The sequence below is a fragment of the Lacerta agilis genome, chromosome 11 (genome assembly GCF_009819535.1).
Source record: "Lacerta agilis isolate rLacAgi1 chromosome 11, rLacAgi1.pri, whole genome shotgun sequence".
Classification (NCBI taxonomy): Eukaryota; Metazoa; Chordata; class Lepidosauria; order Squamata; family Lacertidae; genus Lacerta; species Lacerta agilis.
Genome location: NC_046322.1, coordinates 14,527,396 through 14,546,352, shown reverse-complemented (window position 1 = coordinate 14,546,352; position 18,957 = coordinate 14,527,396). Strand labels below are relative to the sequence as shown.

The window sequence follows — 18,957 nt, the reverse complement described above, 5'->3', positions numbered from 1 at the left end:
AGCAAGGATGGATGGATCTGAACTAAGGAGGCATGAGTTCAAATCTCATTTCAGTTGCAAAGCACACCATGTAGCTTCCATCTTTTAATCTTCAGATTTGGAGCAATTTTTGAAATGGAAGCAAACCTGACTTTAAAACATGGGTAAGCAAATTAAGGCCCGGGGGCCGGATCTGGCCCAATCGCCTTCTAAATCCAGCGTGTTTTTACATGAGTAGAATGTGTCCTTTTATTTAAAATGCATCTCTGGGTTATTTGTGGGGCAGAGGAATGTGTTCATTTCCCCCCAAAAAATATAGTCTGGCCCCCCCCCACAAGGTCTGAGGGACAGTGGACCAGCCCCCTTCTGAAAAAGTTTGCTGACCCCTGCATTAAAATAATGCCAGTATTGTTTGTGCTTGCTTGGAGAAGTGTGCGTGTGTATTCTGAACAGTGGAAGACCAGGAGAAAAAGGATTAAACATCCCCTTCCTTCACACTAAATTTTCCACTTGCCGAAGCAGCTTTAATTTTTAAAAGAAAGCACTGGACCACGCAACCTGTAGTTTTGCCCATGAGATTCTGTGCTTCCTTTGACTCCATTTTCACAATAGTTCCTATAAAATAAATCGTGGAAAGGTTGTTGCTGCTGCAAAGAACTTGTTGGCTGTGCTTCACTTTGAGTGTACATTGAGTGTATCTTTGAACCTGCTTGTTTCTCCCTCGGTCTCTTATGACTTGGTCTGCCCTGACCATTTCCAAGTCTTTCCCAGGTTCTTGTCAAACTTGCATCCTGCCTGGTCGCTATTGCTTTTCCCTTGCTTGTTTGCCCTAACTTTTTCTGCCCCTGCTGAAGCATACAGATTCAGTCATAGAATCAAAGAGTTGGGATTGAGCCTGGAAGTCAAAGCATCCTGCTCAGTGCATGACCTGCAGTGCAGAATGCAACTCTCTTACCATTAAAAAAAATCCTAATAACGTTCAGCTGAAATCCACTTCCTTGCAATTCCCCCACATTCATTCTAGTACTGCTCTCTGAAGCAATAGAGAACAATTCTGCTCCATTTTCTGTGTGATAACCCTTCAGATATTTGAAGGCAACTACAACATCCCCCTTAATATTTTCTTCTCCAGACTAAACATACCCAGTGTTTTCAACCACTCCTATCTGGACTTGGTTTCTGGACCCTGCCCCATCTTGGTTGGTCACCTTCCTCTAGACATGCTCCAGTTGGTAAATTCCCTTCTTAAAATGTTTCACTGAGTACTGTCCACTGTGATTGCAATGCTTCTACCTTCTGACTTGGCCCCTCTGACGCAGCAGAAAGCAGTGGTAGTGGGCATTGGGTTAAAGGTTTCCCTGACCATTAGGTCCAGTCATGTCCGACACTGGGGTTGCGGCGCTCATCTCGCATTACTGGCCGAGGGAGCCGACATACAGCTTCTGGGTCATGTGGCCAGCATGACTCAGCCGCTTCTGGCAAACCAGAGCAGCACACGGAAACACTGTTTACCTTCCCACCCGAGCAGTACCTATTTATCTACTTGCTCTTTTGATGTGCTTTCGAACTGCTAGGTGGGCAGGAGCTGGGACCGAGCAATGGGAGCTCACCCCATCGTGGGGATTCGAACCACCAACCTTCTGATCAGCAAGCCCTAGGCTCTGCGGTTTAACCCACAGCGCCACCCACGTCCCTGGGTGTTGGGTTACATTGCATTAAATGGTCTTATAAATATAATAAGGGGAAGGACGGGAATGGGTTAGACCAAATGTCTGACTTACTCAGTTTCAGTTTCCAACAGAGACCAACCAAATGTTCCTTGGAAGGGCATGAAGGCAACAGCTCTCCTCAGTTGTTTAACCCCAACATTTGGTATTCACATATACAGTGGTACCTCGCAAGATGAATGCCTCGCTAGACGAAAAACTCGCTAGACGAAAGGCATTCGCTAACGAAAGGGTGACTCGTAAGACGAATTTCCCTATGGGCGCGACTTGCAAGACAAAAAATTTTCACGTTTTTATTTTTTCGTCAAACCGCGCTTCCCCCGTCTGTGCTTCGCAAGACGAAATTTTCGCTAGGCGACAGCACTCGCAGAACGGATTAATTTCATCTTGCGAGGCACCACTGTAGACTGCTTCTTGGCACTGGGGACTCTATTGAAGTATTATGGCTATAGAACCATAACTTTATATCATTGGTTTTTTAAAAAGTCTGTCTAAATTTGTTGCCATCACCATGTACTGTGATTAGTGAATTTCACCAGTTAATTATGGATTGGGGGAAACAGTGCTTCCTTTTTCTTTCATGAACCTACTGCTGCCCATCCATCTTAACTGGGTTACGGCAAGTTCCAGAGTTATAAGAGAAGGTATTAAAAAAGAATAATGGTGGCGGTGCTTGCCTTTGAAGTCTTAAATGGTCTGAGACCCAAGTATCATTCTCTAAAATAAGCCCCCCTGCACAGTACAATAATCTTGAGATATCTTCATTGGAGTAACTCTACCATCTCAGGTGATAATGGAGAAAGAGTCTTCATGGCAATGGTGTCCTGCTTTTGCAAAGCTCTCTTCAGAATGACCCACATCAAAGGCATTTTAATTCTCATTTTATGTATGCTGCTTTTTGTTGCTTTTATTGTTTCTTTGGTTCTATATTTTGTTTTATTTGTAAGCCACCCAGAATATATGTGTGTGTGTGTGTGTATTAATTGAAGGAAAAAATAAGTACTGCTTCTTCTGTATGGGCAGCAGCTCTCCAAGTCTTCGGGCAGAGATTTTTCACAGTCTATCTACTTGCAATCTTTCTTCATCTGCAAATCATACACTCTACTACCAAACCAAGGACCCTTCTTTGTTCCCCACCCTGCCATTACCCTTTTGTCAGGCAGCTGGGAAGCCAGCTGTTCTCTCTAGCGCCAACTCCTTTCAGCTATGGAAATGGGAATTTCCATACAGCTATGTCATAAGAAGTTAATTTTGTTTACCTTCTTTCCCCATGGCTAATGTACTTTCCGCAACCTGCTGCCCTTCCACACCCTTGATGTGTAAGTTATACCACCTTACCAGCATGTATCACATACTGCTATTCACGTCACTCCTGAATTTGGGCCATCGTGCAGTGTGCTCATTTATATTTGGATATTACATCTGATATTTCAAGCTACCATAGGAAAATAATGCCACTCAGTTCACATTTACTGCTTATAAGCATGGGTCATCAGAGTGCAAAGCAGGGGCGAGGGACACGAGACAACAAATGTGATGATAAATGAAACAAAATTAAGCATAAATCAGTAAAAAGCAACTTTATCAAAGCCTTGCAGTTGGATCAATGAGTAGAATAATTTATAAGTCCAGTTCAATCCCACCATACCAATTTCCTGTTTCAGTTTTAGTAAGTAACCATTAACCTTAATGAAACATAAAAAAATAAACATAAAATATATCAAAATAATCAAACGTCTTCAACCGTATCTTCCACATTTGCCTTAGAAAGTATGGTTTGCTCCCTTGGCTTGTCACTAAGTAGTCAGGAATTCTTTTATCTTGATATCCACCTTAAAAAGCAAAATAAATAAATAAAAATCTTATCTTCTGACACACAAATCAGTTGCTACTTACTTTCTTAACAGATCAGTGATATATTTCCTTTCATATATTGTGCCAATGAACAGTTAAACTGATAATAGGCAGGTCCTTGATGTCATCAAACCCACTGTAGCAGATATAGGAAGTGCTTTTTTTCTAGAAAAATAGGTGCGGGTATTCACCATAAAGTTGTTACAGTAAGTGCCACACTTTTTAACAACAACAAAAAGAGATGCTGGTACTGTGTACCCTTGAGTACCCCCCAAAAGCACTGGATATAGACTATAGTACCTTGAAGGTCAATCTACCTTCAAGAAATGTAGAAGGCATTAATTGGAACCTAGCAAGCGTGAGGTCACTTCTGAGATGACTCTTACTGATTTTAAATGAGTAAGTTCTCGTGGGGGAAAATAACGTGGTGTGCTGAAAATTAAGACAGGAGTGAATAGTTGAGCCAAGCAATTCCTTGATTACTGAGTGGAGATATCATAAATCTTAAGGAAGCAGGCCACTGAAATATGTGAAATGCCAGAAAGAGAGCGCCTAAGGGTCATGTGCTTACACTAAACTGTGGTTTCACAATACATGTAAACCAGACCAACCTCTAAACTGAATCAATGCCCTCTACTAGATTAATAAATATCAAGATTAAAGTACAAGATTTCTTTAACTGCCTGTCACAACCATACAACAAAAACATATAGAAGTAGTAAAAACCCTACACAAATTGGAGCAGCGTCCCTAAGTCGGTTGGATGGTGCCTTGTATTCTTCCTTCCAGCAACTCTTGCAGCCAAGCTGGTGCCAAACATATTGCTCCACTTTCCTTTGGACCATGTCAGTGAGGCTGAGATAGGGGTCCTGACGTCTGGGCAGCCCAGGACCTCCATACACACTGCCCAGGCTTTGTGCACTGGGGAAGTCACTTAGGTGCTGCTAACACAGAGGTTTTATGTCAGTCCCGGAAGCGCAATCCATTGTCTCTTGAGACATTCAGATGCCAGGAACAAAATATTTATTTATATATTTATCTTGCTGAATGTTTATGTTGTCTTGATGATGCTTGGCACTGCTTTTGTTTTTGCTCCTGGCTGTAGCTTTTTGGCACAGTTTTGTTCTTCGCCCTCACTGTCCAAGGCTCATTTGCCCTTGCTGCCTTTTAATCAGATTACCACCACCCTTCATGATTTCCTTTGTGGGCGTCCATGACATCACTACAGCAGGTGTTGCACTGTGACATCATTGACAAAATCGTAGGGAACCAAAAAAATCACAGTGCAGCTTAAAGGGCAGTAAGATAGGCTAGTTCACTTATCCTGAATATTAGAGAGCTAAATTCCACAACCATGGCATAATATTCTTTCAGAAAATCCTATCAGCTAATCTCTTCCTGTGTCCCTTTTCTTATTTTGATGAGATGCATATGTTATTAGACTGAGTAATTCAGTTTCCCAATAGATCAGTCTCCCAGATTAACTCAGTGTGTTTTCAACAAGCTGTCCTAAATGTTGGGAAAAAGTCATACTGCAAGCATGTTCAATTCAGAAGGCATGTTTCAAGTGTGATTAAGCTGTAACAGGATAGGCTGCTCTCCTCTGGACTCTGAGCAAAAGCACAAATCCCTTTTGATTCATTCTCAGCAGAGGAGATTGCTTAGTGATAACTGGCTAGGAGGAGGAGGACTATACAGATTAGTTACTGAATATACAGATGTAGCAGCATGTCTGGTGGACAAAGAGGCAAATAAGGAGAGATTTGAACCTATTCAAACTAAGAATGTTCATATAAATAACTCTGGTTTCATCTGAGCTAGAAAGGCTCAATATAACAATATTTTTTCTCTTTAACTTAGAGTCCTTTCCTTCACTAGGCAGAGATTCCTACAGTCATAGGCATGATTGAATTGCAACAGTAACAGCATTTAAGAAAAAAGAAAAAGAAACATTTAGTTCTGACTTCACTATCAGCTGTGGAGAACCTTGATTTCACTCCTTGATTAGACCAAGATTAGATCAAATTCACAGGTTTGAGAATGGCAGAACAGAATTTCCTATATCTTCTAATAGGAGGCCCTCCAGTTTCAATAATATGCTCAAAGGCAAACTCAAAGGCAAAGGTAACTCGCTTCTTACACAAGGGCCCATGTGTAGATTCAAAAATGCTGAAAGCCAGGCAGCCCTAGAACCACCCCTCCTACAATGAGTAGGGCTGCTTGTCCACAAAGGCATCAACATGCAAGGGCAATGGGGTGGGTGTGTGATGTTGCATGCACAACATCAGGATGTTGGGAGGAGCCAGGGGGTAGAGCCAAATGTGGCGGCAGGGTGGCTTCAATGGCCGTTAGCTCCTGCTGCTGCTGCCACCACCATCAAGGGGCTGCTTCAACCCTTCTTCCCTTCCTCAGCAGCAGGAGGAGAAGGAGCTGGCCACTGAAGCTGTGCTGTGCTCAGCTCTGTGCTTAGCCTTCTCCACCTCCTGATTTTTTTTGGATATTGGAGGGCTCAGTGCCCAGGAGTTGGGTCCCTGCTTGCCCAGCTCTGGGAAGGAAGAGCAAGGGCTCTGGGATCCCGCCAGAGCCCTTGCAGATACTTCCCAAAGCCGAATAAGCCCGTGATTGCAGCTGTGGTAGGGGACAGAAAGAAAAACAAAAGGAGGGTGGGTTTCTTCAATTCCCCACTTATTTATTTAGCCTCCCCATCTACACATAACTGCGATCGCACAAGTATAATAAGGATAAGGTGCAAGCTACCTGTATAGAAAAACGCCTTACGAGTTAAGGCATTGTATTTGTGATGATAAACTGGTGGAGCGTCTTCTCCACCATTTATTTGACTTCCCCAAATAAAGGTATGCCAGAGCTAAATATTTCACACTCAGCCCTTTTATACTCTGGCCAATTTAGTATAAAATTGCCCACTTGCTAGATGGTGGAAATCTGGCCTAACTGCTAAAGTAGCTTGTTTTTGTAAATGCCACAGCTAGACATGATAAAAGAGATTTTGAAAATAATACAGTTGATTGTACAGTGACCCAAAATGCTGCCTTTTCCCTTTCGATTTCCTCTTTAATGATGCAGTGTATCCTCACTTTCCTGACGTCTGCTTTTGTTCAGAGATGCTGCTAGCCAGCCATGCCTTCCTTCAAGATGCCACAACCTGTAAGGAGTCCAAGCAATGCATTCAAGTTTCCAGTTTCCTTTTACAATTGGCAGTAAATATTCCATGCCTGCTGGGCATGTTCAGTCCCTTTTTAAATTGATGGGGTTGGGGGTTGCTCCCTTTATGCTGAAAATTTGTTGCACTTCTACAAACCTCAGGTTTGCCTTGAGTATGTTCATACTCTTGCTTCTCAGGGCCACTTGTCAACATTTACCACCTGTGTTCAGGGATGGATATTTTACTACGTCTTTATCATAGCTTTGACAATAACATTGATGAATAATAATGGCAGGAGTTACATAACTCAGTTATATAACTGAGGTCAGGGGAGAAGCATGTTCTTGATACCATGGGAAGCAGGTAGGTGGATTAGCATGTATGGTTTCTGCTGACCACATCCTTTCTTCTTACTCAGGAACTGCTGCTCTTCATCTGAACCATGATGGCATCAAAACCTCAGCCTTCTGAAGGCATTGTCTCTACATTTTGAAACTTTGCTGACTGAAACTATGATACTTAGCATTTTTTAAAGTAATATCGGTAGACACTGCCAGAAACACAGTGCTCAGCATATATTATAGAACATATTACCAATCTGCTGTTCGATCTAGCAGTTCTGCTAACTTGGAGACAGCTGTCTCTTTTCATTTTTCACACTACCACCTCATGTGGTATAGGGTAGACCGATCATAAGATGTCAGCAAAATCCCAGCAAGTATTTTAGTAAAAGGTTAGGCACAATTTAGGCAGAGGGTGTACCAAGCAACAAGAAACGGAGCTGACATTTTGCAGAAGGCTAATCTTAAAAATTGAAAGGGTGACTGTCAATGCAAAAGGTGTCAGAGAAGCACTTGACTTGCAGTGCAATCCTATACATTCCTGCTCAGAAGTAAGCCCAATTTAAGTTAGGGAGAATTGCTCTCACGCAAGAGTGCATAAAGTTACACCCTAAATTGCACTGAATTAAAAGACTTCAAAATAAGCTTATGTTCATTGAATGCAAGTGAAATAATGTACCAAAATATATTTTAGTAGGTAACACTGAGGTTTGGGAATGTGTATTGCAACCAGAGGAATAGGATCATCATCACTGCACTAAATCAAAGCCTAGATTACAGGTTTATAAATCCTCTTAATTTAATTAAAAATAATCATCTTTATAAATTGCTCCATGGTTTGAAAAAAGCTAAAAAAGCTATTCCTCTCTTGACTGGAGTTTAATATCCAGGGGTCCCTTTTGGTAAGAGTTATACGGTAAATCAATGGTATATATAAGAACTAAGAACTAAGACTGATTTGCTGAACCAGACCAATCTCAAGCTAGCCTAGTGTATTTTTTCTACCAGTGGCCAAGCATATGCTTCCATAAGCTCATAAACTTGATCTGAAGGTGATGGTCTTACTTTGTTATTTCAGCACTGGATACCAAGAAGTGCATTCTTCCTGCATATGGAGTTCTGCAACTATTAGCTGTTGTGGCTAAATGGAATTACTGTTCATTAAATGCTTTATTTTATATTTAATTGACATTTCATTTGCTCATTAATTTTACTGAATGCCATACAGCAGGTATGGGGAACATGTGGTTCTCCAGGTGGTATTAGAGAACCAGCTCCCATTATCCTTGACCATTGGCTATGCTGACTGGGACTGATGGAATTTGGAAGGCTACAAGTTCCCCACCCATGCTCTATGGATACTAATTTGATCTAAGAAACTAGGCTCTCCCACCTTTAACAACCCAAAGGGCATTTGCCTTCTGCAATGTTGAAAAGGAACAGGTGCCATGCTTTGGTTCATGAACGCACACACAAGTACTCCTCTCATCCAGAGTCTCATGTTGATTCTGATTTGCAGAAATGTGACCCCACCTAGCAGAGCTTCCCCTGTTGCTACAAAAGAAATGCATGTTCTCCACATGCAGTGCTTTGTAGATGGAGACCAGATGAGGGAAACATTTGAAACTGCAGATGTTGTACAACACTCATCACCCCAGGCCATGCTTGCTGAGGCTGATGGGAGTTGTAGTTCAGCAACATCTGCAGGGGTGGGGAGGTTTCCCCCACACCTGATTTAGACCTTCCCTCTCCTTCTGGGTATGAGATTCCCACAAGAAATCACTAGATCAGGGTGAGTGAGTTCATTGAACTTGGTCCAGAGTTTCTCCATGATGTCATCATTTGAAAGCATGAGAAGATTATTAATCTTTCTATCCCTGGTCACTTAACAGTATTTGACTTCAGCATGGCTTGGGCTAAAGTAATAATAGATTTTAAACTAGGTGCGTGAACTAGCAAAAGTTAAGCCCTTTTTATGTCTCAGTGATTCCAGAAGGAAAGGTAAAGTGTGTGCCTACATTTTCCCCATTGAAATCAACAGGATTTTCAAATGCTCAATGTTGGCCTGAAAAGGCCTTATTTTTGCAGTCCCTATGCATGTACCCTAGTCAAGGCCAACCCTGTTAAACCTACATGACTTCATACATACCAGGCCTTAGTGTGTTGACTTGAATGGATAATCATATGGGTGTTGATAAATCATGGGGTTAGTTGCACATTAGAGTACAGTGGTACCTCGGTTGTCAAACGTAATCCGTTCCGGAAGACCATTCGACTTCTGAAACATTTGACAACCAAGGTGCAAAGGGCCGTCTGCAGTTTCCATTGAGAAAATTGAAAAACACACCATGGAAACCGTTCGACTTCTGAGGCGCGTTCGAAAACAGAAACAATTACTTCTGAGTTTTTGGCATTCGAAAACTGAAACGTTCAGCTTCTGAGACACTCAAAAACTGAGGTACCGCTGTATTATCATTTTGGGGCCCAGTACCACCTGAGCTTTCTGATTGAATAGTCTAATTCTTAATTCATAAACATGTCTTATTTCTTCATTTCTTCCCCCGCCCTATTTCTTCCAGGTACAGCAACAAGAAGCTGACTCTGACAACACAGTGCCAATCAGCGGTAATCTTAAACTATTTATAACGGAGCCTGTATTAGACGAGAGATTTGTTTTCAAATCTTCCCCTGTAAAAAGCCCTGCTTCTGAAAAGTCAGCTTCAGAAAAGGTCAGCAGCCAAAATGGATTTGCAACGGGCAGTGCAGTGCTGGAAAACTCTGCTGGCTTTTGTGTGTCCAATGGGACTCATAATGAGAGGGAGCTGTGCTGGGATCAAACTCTTCATCTCACAATCACAGGTGATATGGCAAGCCGCAATGTGCCGCCTGGTGCACAAAGTCTCCCCAGTGTCTCTTCTAAGCAAGAAGGCTTATGTGACATTCTGCCTCCTTTGGCTGTGCCCAATATACAGACAGAAAGAGCAAAGGCACATGGAGGGAAGCCCCATGAGTCTAATAAGGTAAAAGCAGTCCATGATATTCCCTGCGCTGAATATCTTTCCAAAGCAGATTCCCAGAGAGCCTTGGAAGCTGCAGAACCTGAGGTCAGAGATGCTGATTTATCATCAATGCACGAGCAGTTGCAGATGCTCCTTTATGAGGGAGACGACTGGGGCTGTGACTTCACTTGCGCAAGCAACAAAGTTGAGAGTTCAGCAGCTGGGACTGGCCCTGCCAAGGAGGTTGAAGAGCTGAACATTGCTAGGGATGGAAGCACTGGGCAGCATGTGCCAGGAAATCTAACAGAAGATAATCAGCTTGTCACAGAATTGGCAGGAGTAATGAAAGTCCACACTGATTACTGCAGTGCGCTAAAAAGAGATGGAGCATGTAGCCGTACATCCACGGACAAGAGCTCTCTTGCACTACCTGCAGAAACAGCTGCCATGTGTCTGTGCTCTGCCTTTGGACAGGAAACAGAAAAGCCATCTGTTCATCCATTAAGCAGCAATATCCAAAAGGAAAAGTCTGATCATAATAGATCTGCTCATATGTCTGCTTATCAGGAAGAAACAATTATGACTGATGGTGGCTTCCAGTCTTGTGGAGTAGAATCTCCATTCAAACTTACAGAAGCTCCAGGCGATCCTTTAGAACATGGCCAAGAAATGTTATCATGCCTACCTGCTAATTTTCCCAGCCCATTGTCTTGTATTGAACAGATTGTCCATTGTACAGATGGCCCCAAAGCAAAGCAGGCTGATGAGATGCCTACTAAAGAATCTCATGTTACACTGCACCACTCGAGAATAAAAGAGTGTGCTAATCTTGCTGAGCTTTCACTGAAAGAGGATTCATCCAGTAATTTCTCTGGCAAAAATAATGATCAATTTGGAACTGAAGAACACTTTTCAATTACGGCGGTCGATAAAAGCATTGCAGAGAAATTTAAGGAGAAAGGAACTGAGTCAGAAATGAAAGCTCGAAGTGACAATAATTGTGATATTTATCATGTTTTGAGAGGCAATAATAGTAAAGATGTTCAAGCTGTATCTGATGCACGGAATTGCAGCTACCACACGGAAGAATATAGTTCAGTTTTAGCTACTGAACCTAAAGCTGTTGAGGGCAATGAAAAAATAGAGGGGCACAAAGCAGAACCAGTGTTCACAGCATCATACAAAGTTAGATTCTACACTGAAGTTCTGTTAGAAATAAACAAGAACAATGAAAATGACATGAGTGAAGAAAATAGGGACTTTGGGACAAGCATAGGGCAAACTGCCCTAGAATGCAAATATGTGATGCCACCATCAGATTCTCATCAAACAGTATCAGGAAAAAAATCTAGCATTACTGACCATTTAGGGTTAGGACTGGATTTTTCAGGTTCTCCATCGGAACCTTGCAAGTCAACGGCTTTAAACACTGTTCAGCCTTCAAGTATTATCAGAAATGAGTGCCACAGTACAGGTCAGGATAATCAAAATGCAAGCCATATGGTAGGCAATTTAATTGTTTCTGCTCAGCGTAAGATTCTAAAGGAAAGCGTATGCGAAGGTTGTAGTACAAATGAACTAGTGTCAGGAAAGTTTGGTACAAATGCACCAGAGGCAGTTAAAAGCCTAAGGCAAACTGAGTCCATGCAAGTTGGAGTTAAGAAGGATAAGGATGAACATTGGCAGAATCAGTATGAAAGGGTGGTGGAGAAAAGTAACACTCAAACAGTCCAGTGTGAGAGAGAAAGACAAATGTCTAATTCACATGATCTTGAGGAAACTGAAGTAGAACCTTATATGAGGAATCTAATCGATTCAGAACACACACATTCCTGCCATGAAAACAGTGAACTACAACAGGATGAGTACCAGCATGTAGGTAGAGAAAGTCAGACCAAAATAATCCCATGTGAAAGGGGTGCCAGAGAAACTCAAAAGTCCACTGAATGTAACCTAGAGGAAGTGGAGCCTTACATGAGGGCACTTCTTAATTCAGAACTGATGTATTCTTGGCATGATATTACAGACTTTGTGCATCCATTCGTGGTCCTTTCCGGTGAGCAAGCTGGTGTGTCTGAAGGGGGATTAGTGGGAGAGTGTGTAGTCCCATCTATAGGTCACAATCGAGCCACAGCATTCACAGATGGTGAGAGGCAAAGCCTAAATTCATCAGAGCATGCAATAGGGGCCTTAGTCAGCGTCTTGCCTTGTGCCTCCAAGAACAGTCATCATTCTCAGGAACAGCTGCCACAGGTCAAAATTCAGCCGTGCACTTCAGGAGCAACTGCAGGAGAAGGGAAGACGAAGTCGCAGGAATCCTCCAAACCCTGCAAGGCACCCTCGCATCACAACAGCACCGAGGACGTGAAGCGTAAGCAAGAAACCGTAAAGAAGAAGATGGCACCAAAGGTACAAATTAAGAAGCCACGCCTTGAAGCAAAGGAAAATGTTTGCAACCATGCCAGCTGTGTCAAAAAAGTCTCAAAAACAGAGGCTGGCCCAACTCACAAGGAAGATAAGAGGGAACAACGGAAACTGCCTTACAAAAAGGACAGCAAAGGTATGTTTAGAAACTGATTTTTTTTAAATTGTCTTTACACATCAGCAGTCCTTTGGCAGACATTGTCCTAGGCTCCAGACACAGGTCTTTCCTGACTTTGCTTTCTGAGTTGCTTTGTAGATTAAACTCTGGTTTAATTGGATTGTGGACAGTGCAAGTTAATTAGACTCAGGGCTAGTGCACATATGTGTGAAGCTGTGGCTCCCATCTTCAGGTTTGGACTTAAAACAGAGTTAGGGAACCAGAGGTTCTCCAGGTACTGCTAGACTATGACTCCCATCATCCTTGATTATTGGTTATGCTGTTTGGCACCGATGGGAGATGTTGTTGTACACCATCCTAATATTAAAAAGATTTTTTAAATGGAAATAAATAAACACCTGGAAGCTCAGAGGTTACCCACAACTGACTTAGAACGTTTAAATAAACATTTATAAAGAAATAAACAATATTATGGAAGAATATTAATTTGCTTGCTACGATCACTTCACTCGTGTTTCCCAAACTTGAATGTCCAGCTGCTTTTCACATCATCCCTGACAACTGGTCTTGCTAGCCAGGGTTGATGGGACTTGTAGTCCAAAAACAGCTGGAGACCCAAGTTTGGGAAACGCTGCTCCAGGATAAAGTGAAAAGGTTGATTGATTTTTCATCAGAAAAGAAACCCATAGCCCTAAGAGAAAGAGAGAAAAAGAAATCTACATGGTTCACAATCTACAAAGGTGTATACATCATTGTTATTTTTAAACTCTTACACTTAACAATGAATTTACAGGAATGACATGTCAACAGACATGTAATGTCTAAATTGGTCCTGAGGTTCTACTGTGTGTTTAAGCCACTTACTGAATTGTGTTTTAATTCAAGCACCAAAGCTGGTGAAGAAAATACAAGCTGAACTGTTCCCTGACCTCTCTGGAAATATCAAATTGTGCTGCCAGTTTAGTGAAATTCACGAAGACTCCACCATTACGTGGACTAAAGACTCTAAGCTACTTGCTCAAGTACACAGAAGGTAAGGAGATCTACGCAATAAACATACATGCTTTTCAATGCCGTTTGGATGGGTGTAGGGGAGTGTGCATGTTAGGGAGTGTGCTTATTTTGATGACCAAAGCTCTGATGGTATCATGTGAGAGAAATGACAGCTGCACCTAGTGAAGAGATATTGTAATAATGGATTACTTCAACAACCTTCAGATTGTCTGGGTAACATAAATTCATTCATTCACTACTACTACTACTACTACTACTACTACTACTTCTTTGGCGATCACTCGTAGCCAAGTAAGATTGTCTTCCATAAACACAGTTTTAACAAAATAGAAAATTCTTTTCAGTAGCACCTTAGAGACCAACTGTGTTTGTTCTTGGTATGAGCTTTCGTGTGCATGCACACTTCTTCAGATGTATCTGAAGAAGTGTGCATGCACACGAAAGCTCATACCAAGAACAAACACAGTTGGTCTCTAAGGTGCTACTGAAAAGAATTTACAGTTTTAACAATGAGTCTGTAAGTGACTGTGGAGGCCAATTCTGGATCCACATGTCTTTCCACAGTGGGGACATTGGTTTCTGGGCAGGAGTTGATCACAGTGTGGATTTGCCAAGCGTGCCTTCCTCTTAGCACATTTCTCCCTTGCGTCCTGAGTTTGAGTGTCTTCAAAGCCCATTACACCTTTGGTAAAGGCTGAGCAACAAACAGCCTTGCATGTGCACAGTTCTATAGGTACGGGAGTGCTGCTGTCAGGAAGAGGAATTATTGATAGGAATCTCCTGCAAGCAGCAGTGCACATAATGAGGGGTGGATGAGGACTGGGTGTGTGTGTGGATTATCTCTAAAATTTGTGGATACAATAAATTATTGTACCATAGAGCAGTTAGTCAGTTGAACCAATGAAAGAAGCAGGGCTTGATTGATTTAATCCTAAATGATTTGTGGATTCTAACACACGTTCTAAGCATTGACAGAGCACATGGAACCAGTGCCAACAGAACTAACAAATTCAACAAGTATGGCACATGGCCTGTAATTTTATCAGGACAAGGTATTTGTGGTTTACTGTTGTAGCAATTGTTTTCTCAAAATTTATGTTCTGTACCATGAAAATCAATAAAAGCAGTATTAAAAAATAACCCAAGTACTGCATCCTGTAGATATATTTGAAATAAACATTTATGGATTGTTGCTCCTAAAAAAAAATCCTTTGTACATTTTGTAAACACATGAAACCGATGCTGTTTGGGTGGGTGGTATAGGTGAGTGTGGTACCCTACAGCAGTGTTTTTCAACCACTGTTCCGCGGCACACTAGTGTGCCGCGAGATGTTGCCTGGTGTGCCGTGGGAAAAATTGAAAAGTAATTATAAAATACTTTCTTTGTGTTTATTTGATTCCTATTCAAGAGAATTACTTTATATATAGTCAATATAGGCACAGAGTTAATTTTTTTAACATTTTCTAATGGTGGTGTGCCTCATGATTTTTTTCATGAAACAAGTGTGCCTTTGCCCAAAAAAGGTTGAAAAACACTGCCCTACAGCTGTCAAGTGACTTCAGATGTGTACATGGAATTGGGTCATTCATGTGCATTTATTTACATGCTTGTTTGCTTTTAGACCTGACTCAAATTTGGCACTCCATATTTGTTAGAAATGTCACTAAGTATGAGACTTAGCAACTCATAGTGCTTGCCTTAAAACCAAGGCAAGACTCCCATGTTCTTTCCCAGCTTGGATTTAAATCTGAGCTGAATAATAACTCCTTCCTAGCCACTTACTTGCCTACTGTTCCAGCAGCAATAACTAATAACAGTGGCCATATTTCCCTACATTCCAGTAATGGGGGTGGGGAACGAGAGGGAGAGGGGAAGGAAGACAAAGAGATCACACAAGCCTCTGAAAAACTAAGCAGAAAATGTATTAAAACACAAACATTCAAATGTTAACATCTCTTCTAGTGCAGGAGATGACTTTCCAGTATCCCTGGCAATAGTTCAAGCTGGTAAAAAGGACCAAGGGCTGTATCACTGCTGCTTGAAGAATATGTATGGGAAAGCATCTGCAGAATTTAACCTAACCTCTGAAGGTAAATTCTAACATATTGTCTCTTAAGACAAAGCACAATTAAAGGTGCTATTTTACTGTCTAAACCTTGCCTGTGTTGTTTTCGTTCTCTCTGCAGTATTGGAACATCTTTCCAGTCTTCAGGATGTTGAAGGTAAGTCCATATGGAATTCTTCCTGCTCACCTATGGAGAATTGTGCCAAGTGATAATCGTACTTGGGTATATTCTGCATAGCTGTTACTAATTTGAGCCAGGGCTTGTTAGGACGCAGTGACAGAAATGGTTGTTATGTCTGCCCTGAAATATGTGAAGCAGTAATGTACAAGAATGTCTGAGTATATGTGAAAAGTCTTCCCATCGCCACTGAGTCACCTTCTTCTGAGCTTCCCAATGCTGATCGTATCAGCCACTCCTTGAGAGCCTAGCCCACATTCTGCTTTTGACTTTTTTTCTTGAAGAGGAACATTGTACCTAGGTTTCCCACCATTATGGTTCCATGAGTCTGCCTCACTCGCTCGGCGAAGGTTGCTGCTTTAGCTTGCAGGGTCAGAAAGCCCCATTGAAACTGAAGCAGCTGAAGTGGCCCCACAGGGACTCTGCTGGAGAGAAAGGAACCATAACAATGAACTGTTTTGATGCAAGCATTCCCGGTGCCCAAACATGTGGCCTTTGCAAAGTCTTGTGCTATGTAACACTACCCAAGGAGAAAGGCAAGGAATTAAGAGACGAGAAATACTTTCCCCATATGTTGCTATTTCTCTAATCACACCAGCATGTGTTTTGCTTTGCCTGTGCTAAACATAGATAACACTTTTGCCAACAAGTTTCATCATTGCTGGACATATTGTGCTAGTCAGCTTTAGCTTATTCAGTCTGGTGGGTGGTTAGTTGTTCTGACTCTTCAAGAAGCAGGATTAATCGTTCCGTCCTCTTTAAAAACAATTGCATGGCTTTTCAATCATTGCCTGCAAATGCGTCTTTGTGTGCCTTTGCTATTGGAATTTGATACATGGATGGAATTGCTAAGAGGGGACTCCCAGGTAGTCGTAGAAATGGTAAAGAATGCAGGTCGGGATGGAAGGGTCTGTCAGCATCTGGAGGACCATAAATTCCCCACCGGTTTCCTGACCCCAAATACACAACAATCACATCACCACATGCCAGACTTTGGAGGGATCAGCCTTCCCCACAGCATGTTAAGGCTGCATTTCCAACAACAAAGATCCACTGTAGGACCTTCCATGCATGATCACAGATGCTTTAAGCTCCACATCAACCTTCATCACAGAGCTTATTGCTCTTCTGCCCAAGTCTAAAGTGTTGGGAGATTCGTTCCCCATGTGCAGTCATGGGTTTGTTGTCTATCACTTGACTGTGTGTGTTTTGATTCCACACATGGGAAGTGACGAAGTGACGAAGACAGGATGTTTGTCTTACTGTGTTCTGTGAAGTGGGACTATTGTCCTTTGTTCTTTCTCATTGCTGTCTGATGCTAGAGAGAGAGGGAGCCATGTTGCAGTGCTCCGTGTGTTTATATGTAAATAAAGTAGATTAGCCACAATGCTGAGTTGCTGAGTTCTGTTACACAAGCTGAGCAAACTCTGCGGATATGTAAGCATGCTGATGTTTCTTGGCATCAGTCGCTGTGGTGTTCGGGCTGAAGAATGCTTATGAAGCTCCCGAACGATCGCCCAGGAGGGAGGGAACATTCCAGTCGGGCATGTGTCTCTGCCAGGGTTCTACTCATGAGTAGGATGCCTCCTGTCATAGTATTATTTGCCCAAGTCTAAAGTTGTCATTTATTTGTATCGAAAACATTACAGTTAATTAAAGTAAACAAGAAGAAAAGGGAAAAAGAAAAAGGTTACAATAACAAAATAGCAAAAGAATATAATTAAGGTTACAGAGCTATATAATATATTGCAGTACCTTGCAGTATATCAAAAACCACTACATAGTATCCCTCACTTTCAGAAATGCTTTTCAAAAATTACGTGATGCTGCAGTATTAAGAAGGGCATGAAAAATCCCAGAAGCCCTCTTACATTTTTCCCCCTGAGCCTTCTTTCTGTTTCCTTTGCTTCCTCTAGTTTGATTGCTTCCCCGCCCCCCCCCCCAGTTGATTTCTCTTTGGTGCGCATACACATAAACCTTTTTACTCAGCAGAATGTAGTTTCTTCGTTGAGGTCTTATGCATATTTATATATTTGTAGGGTTGGAAGAGATTGAATTCTTACAGCTTATGTTCAGGGAAGATTTCATCAGTGATAGTTATTTCAGCAACAGCCTGCATGGGAGGATTATAACTGAAGAGCTGCATTTTGGGGAAGGAGTGCACCGAAAGGCTTTCCGAAGCAAAGTCATGCAAGGCTTAGTTCCTGTGTTTGGCTCCGGCCACCCCTGTGTTCTGAAAGTGCACAATGCCATTGCATATGGGACCAGGAACAACGATGAACTCATGAAAAAGAATTACAAATTGGCACTGCAGGTAAGTGCTTGCTGCACCCTTCTGTAATCAAGGCCTGTGGGGACACCCCAGCTTTTAAACTATGGCCACCAATAACTGTGTTAATTGTTTCCTTTCTTGCCATGCCACTGGATTCTCTTTTATATAGGAATGTTATGTTCAGAACACAGCAAGAGAGTACGCCAAGATATATGCTGCAGAAACAAAACCTCTGGAGGGCTTTGGAGAGGTGCCTGAGTGAGTAACATTTTTTAAAAAATAAAACGTGTTGCAACCATAACAATGTTGTGATGGATGACATCCACACCTAGCTCCATGCATGCTGTTGGACAAGAAGGAGAATTAGAGTGAATTCTATTATTTCCTCTGCCTTGAATATTGGATTATGTAAGCCAGTGGTTTTCAACCAGTGCGCCGTGGCACCCTGGGGCGCCTTGAATGATAGTCAGGGGTGCCGCAGGCAATACTGGCCTCTGTCCTTCTTTCCTTCCCTCCCTCCTTCCCTCTGATGCCTTCTCGCATCTATGCCTCCCAGAGGCTTCTGTGGCTGTTTGTTGCAGCAGCCCTGGCTACAAGCTCCGCAGGCAAATGGTGCCTCTGGGGCTGGTTGCCAGGAGCTGAGGTGGCCTCGGAGTAAGCAAGCAAGCAAGCAGGCGAGGGAGCCCAGCCAGCCAGTCCACCAGCCCTTGATGTTGCAAATGGACAAGGGAGGATGTTCAAAAAAGGATGAGAAGCTGCCAGCTTTGCAAGCAAGGGGTGACATAACTAGGCTCCTGATCCCCATAGGTATGCCACATTAAG

The 18,957-nt window shown here is 42.3% G+C and overlaps 1 protein-coding gene across 4 annotated transcripts in view; it reads left to right on the top strand.

Annotated features, from left to right (window-relative positions):
- The window catches only part of ALPK2 (alpha kinase 2), a 59,250-nt gene that overhangs the window by 22,353 nt on the left and 17,940 nt on the right, over nucleotides 1–18,957 (top strand). For 3 of the 4 annotated variants that reach the window (XM_033163783.1, XM_033163782.1, XM_033163781.1), the window contains exons 5-10: nucleotides 9,644–12,623; nucleotides 13,491–13,638; nucleotides 15,583–15,710; nucleotides 15,807–15,842; nucleotides 17,903–18,177; nucleotides 18,305–18,393. In XM_033163783.1, coding sequence (XP_033019674.1) covers nucleotides 9,644–12,623; nucleotides 13,491–13,638; nucleotides 15,583–15,710; nucleotides 15,807–15,842; nucleotides 17,903–18,177; nucleotides 18,305–18,393 — 3,656 coding nt within the window. Of the gene's footprint in view, nucleotides 1–9,643; nucleotides 12,624–13,490; nucleotides 13,639–15,582; nucleotides 15,711–15,806; nucleotides 15,843–17,902; nucleotides 18,178–18,304; nucleotides 18,394–18,957 lie in introns of those variants that run through there. The other variant, XM_033163784.1, reaches the window with a different exon arrangement.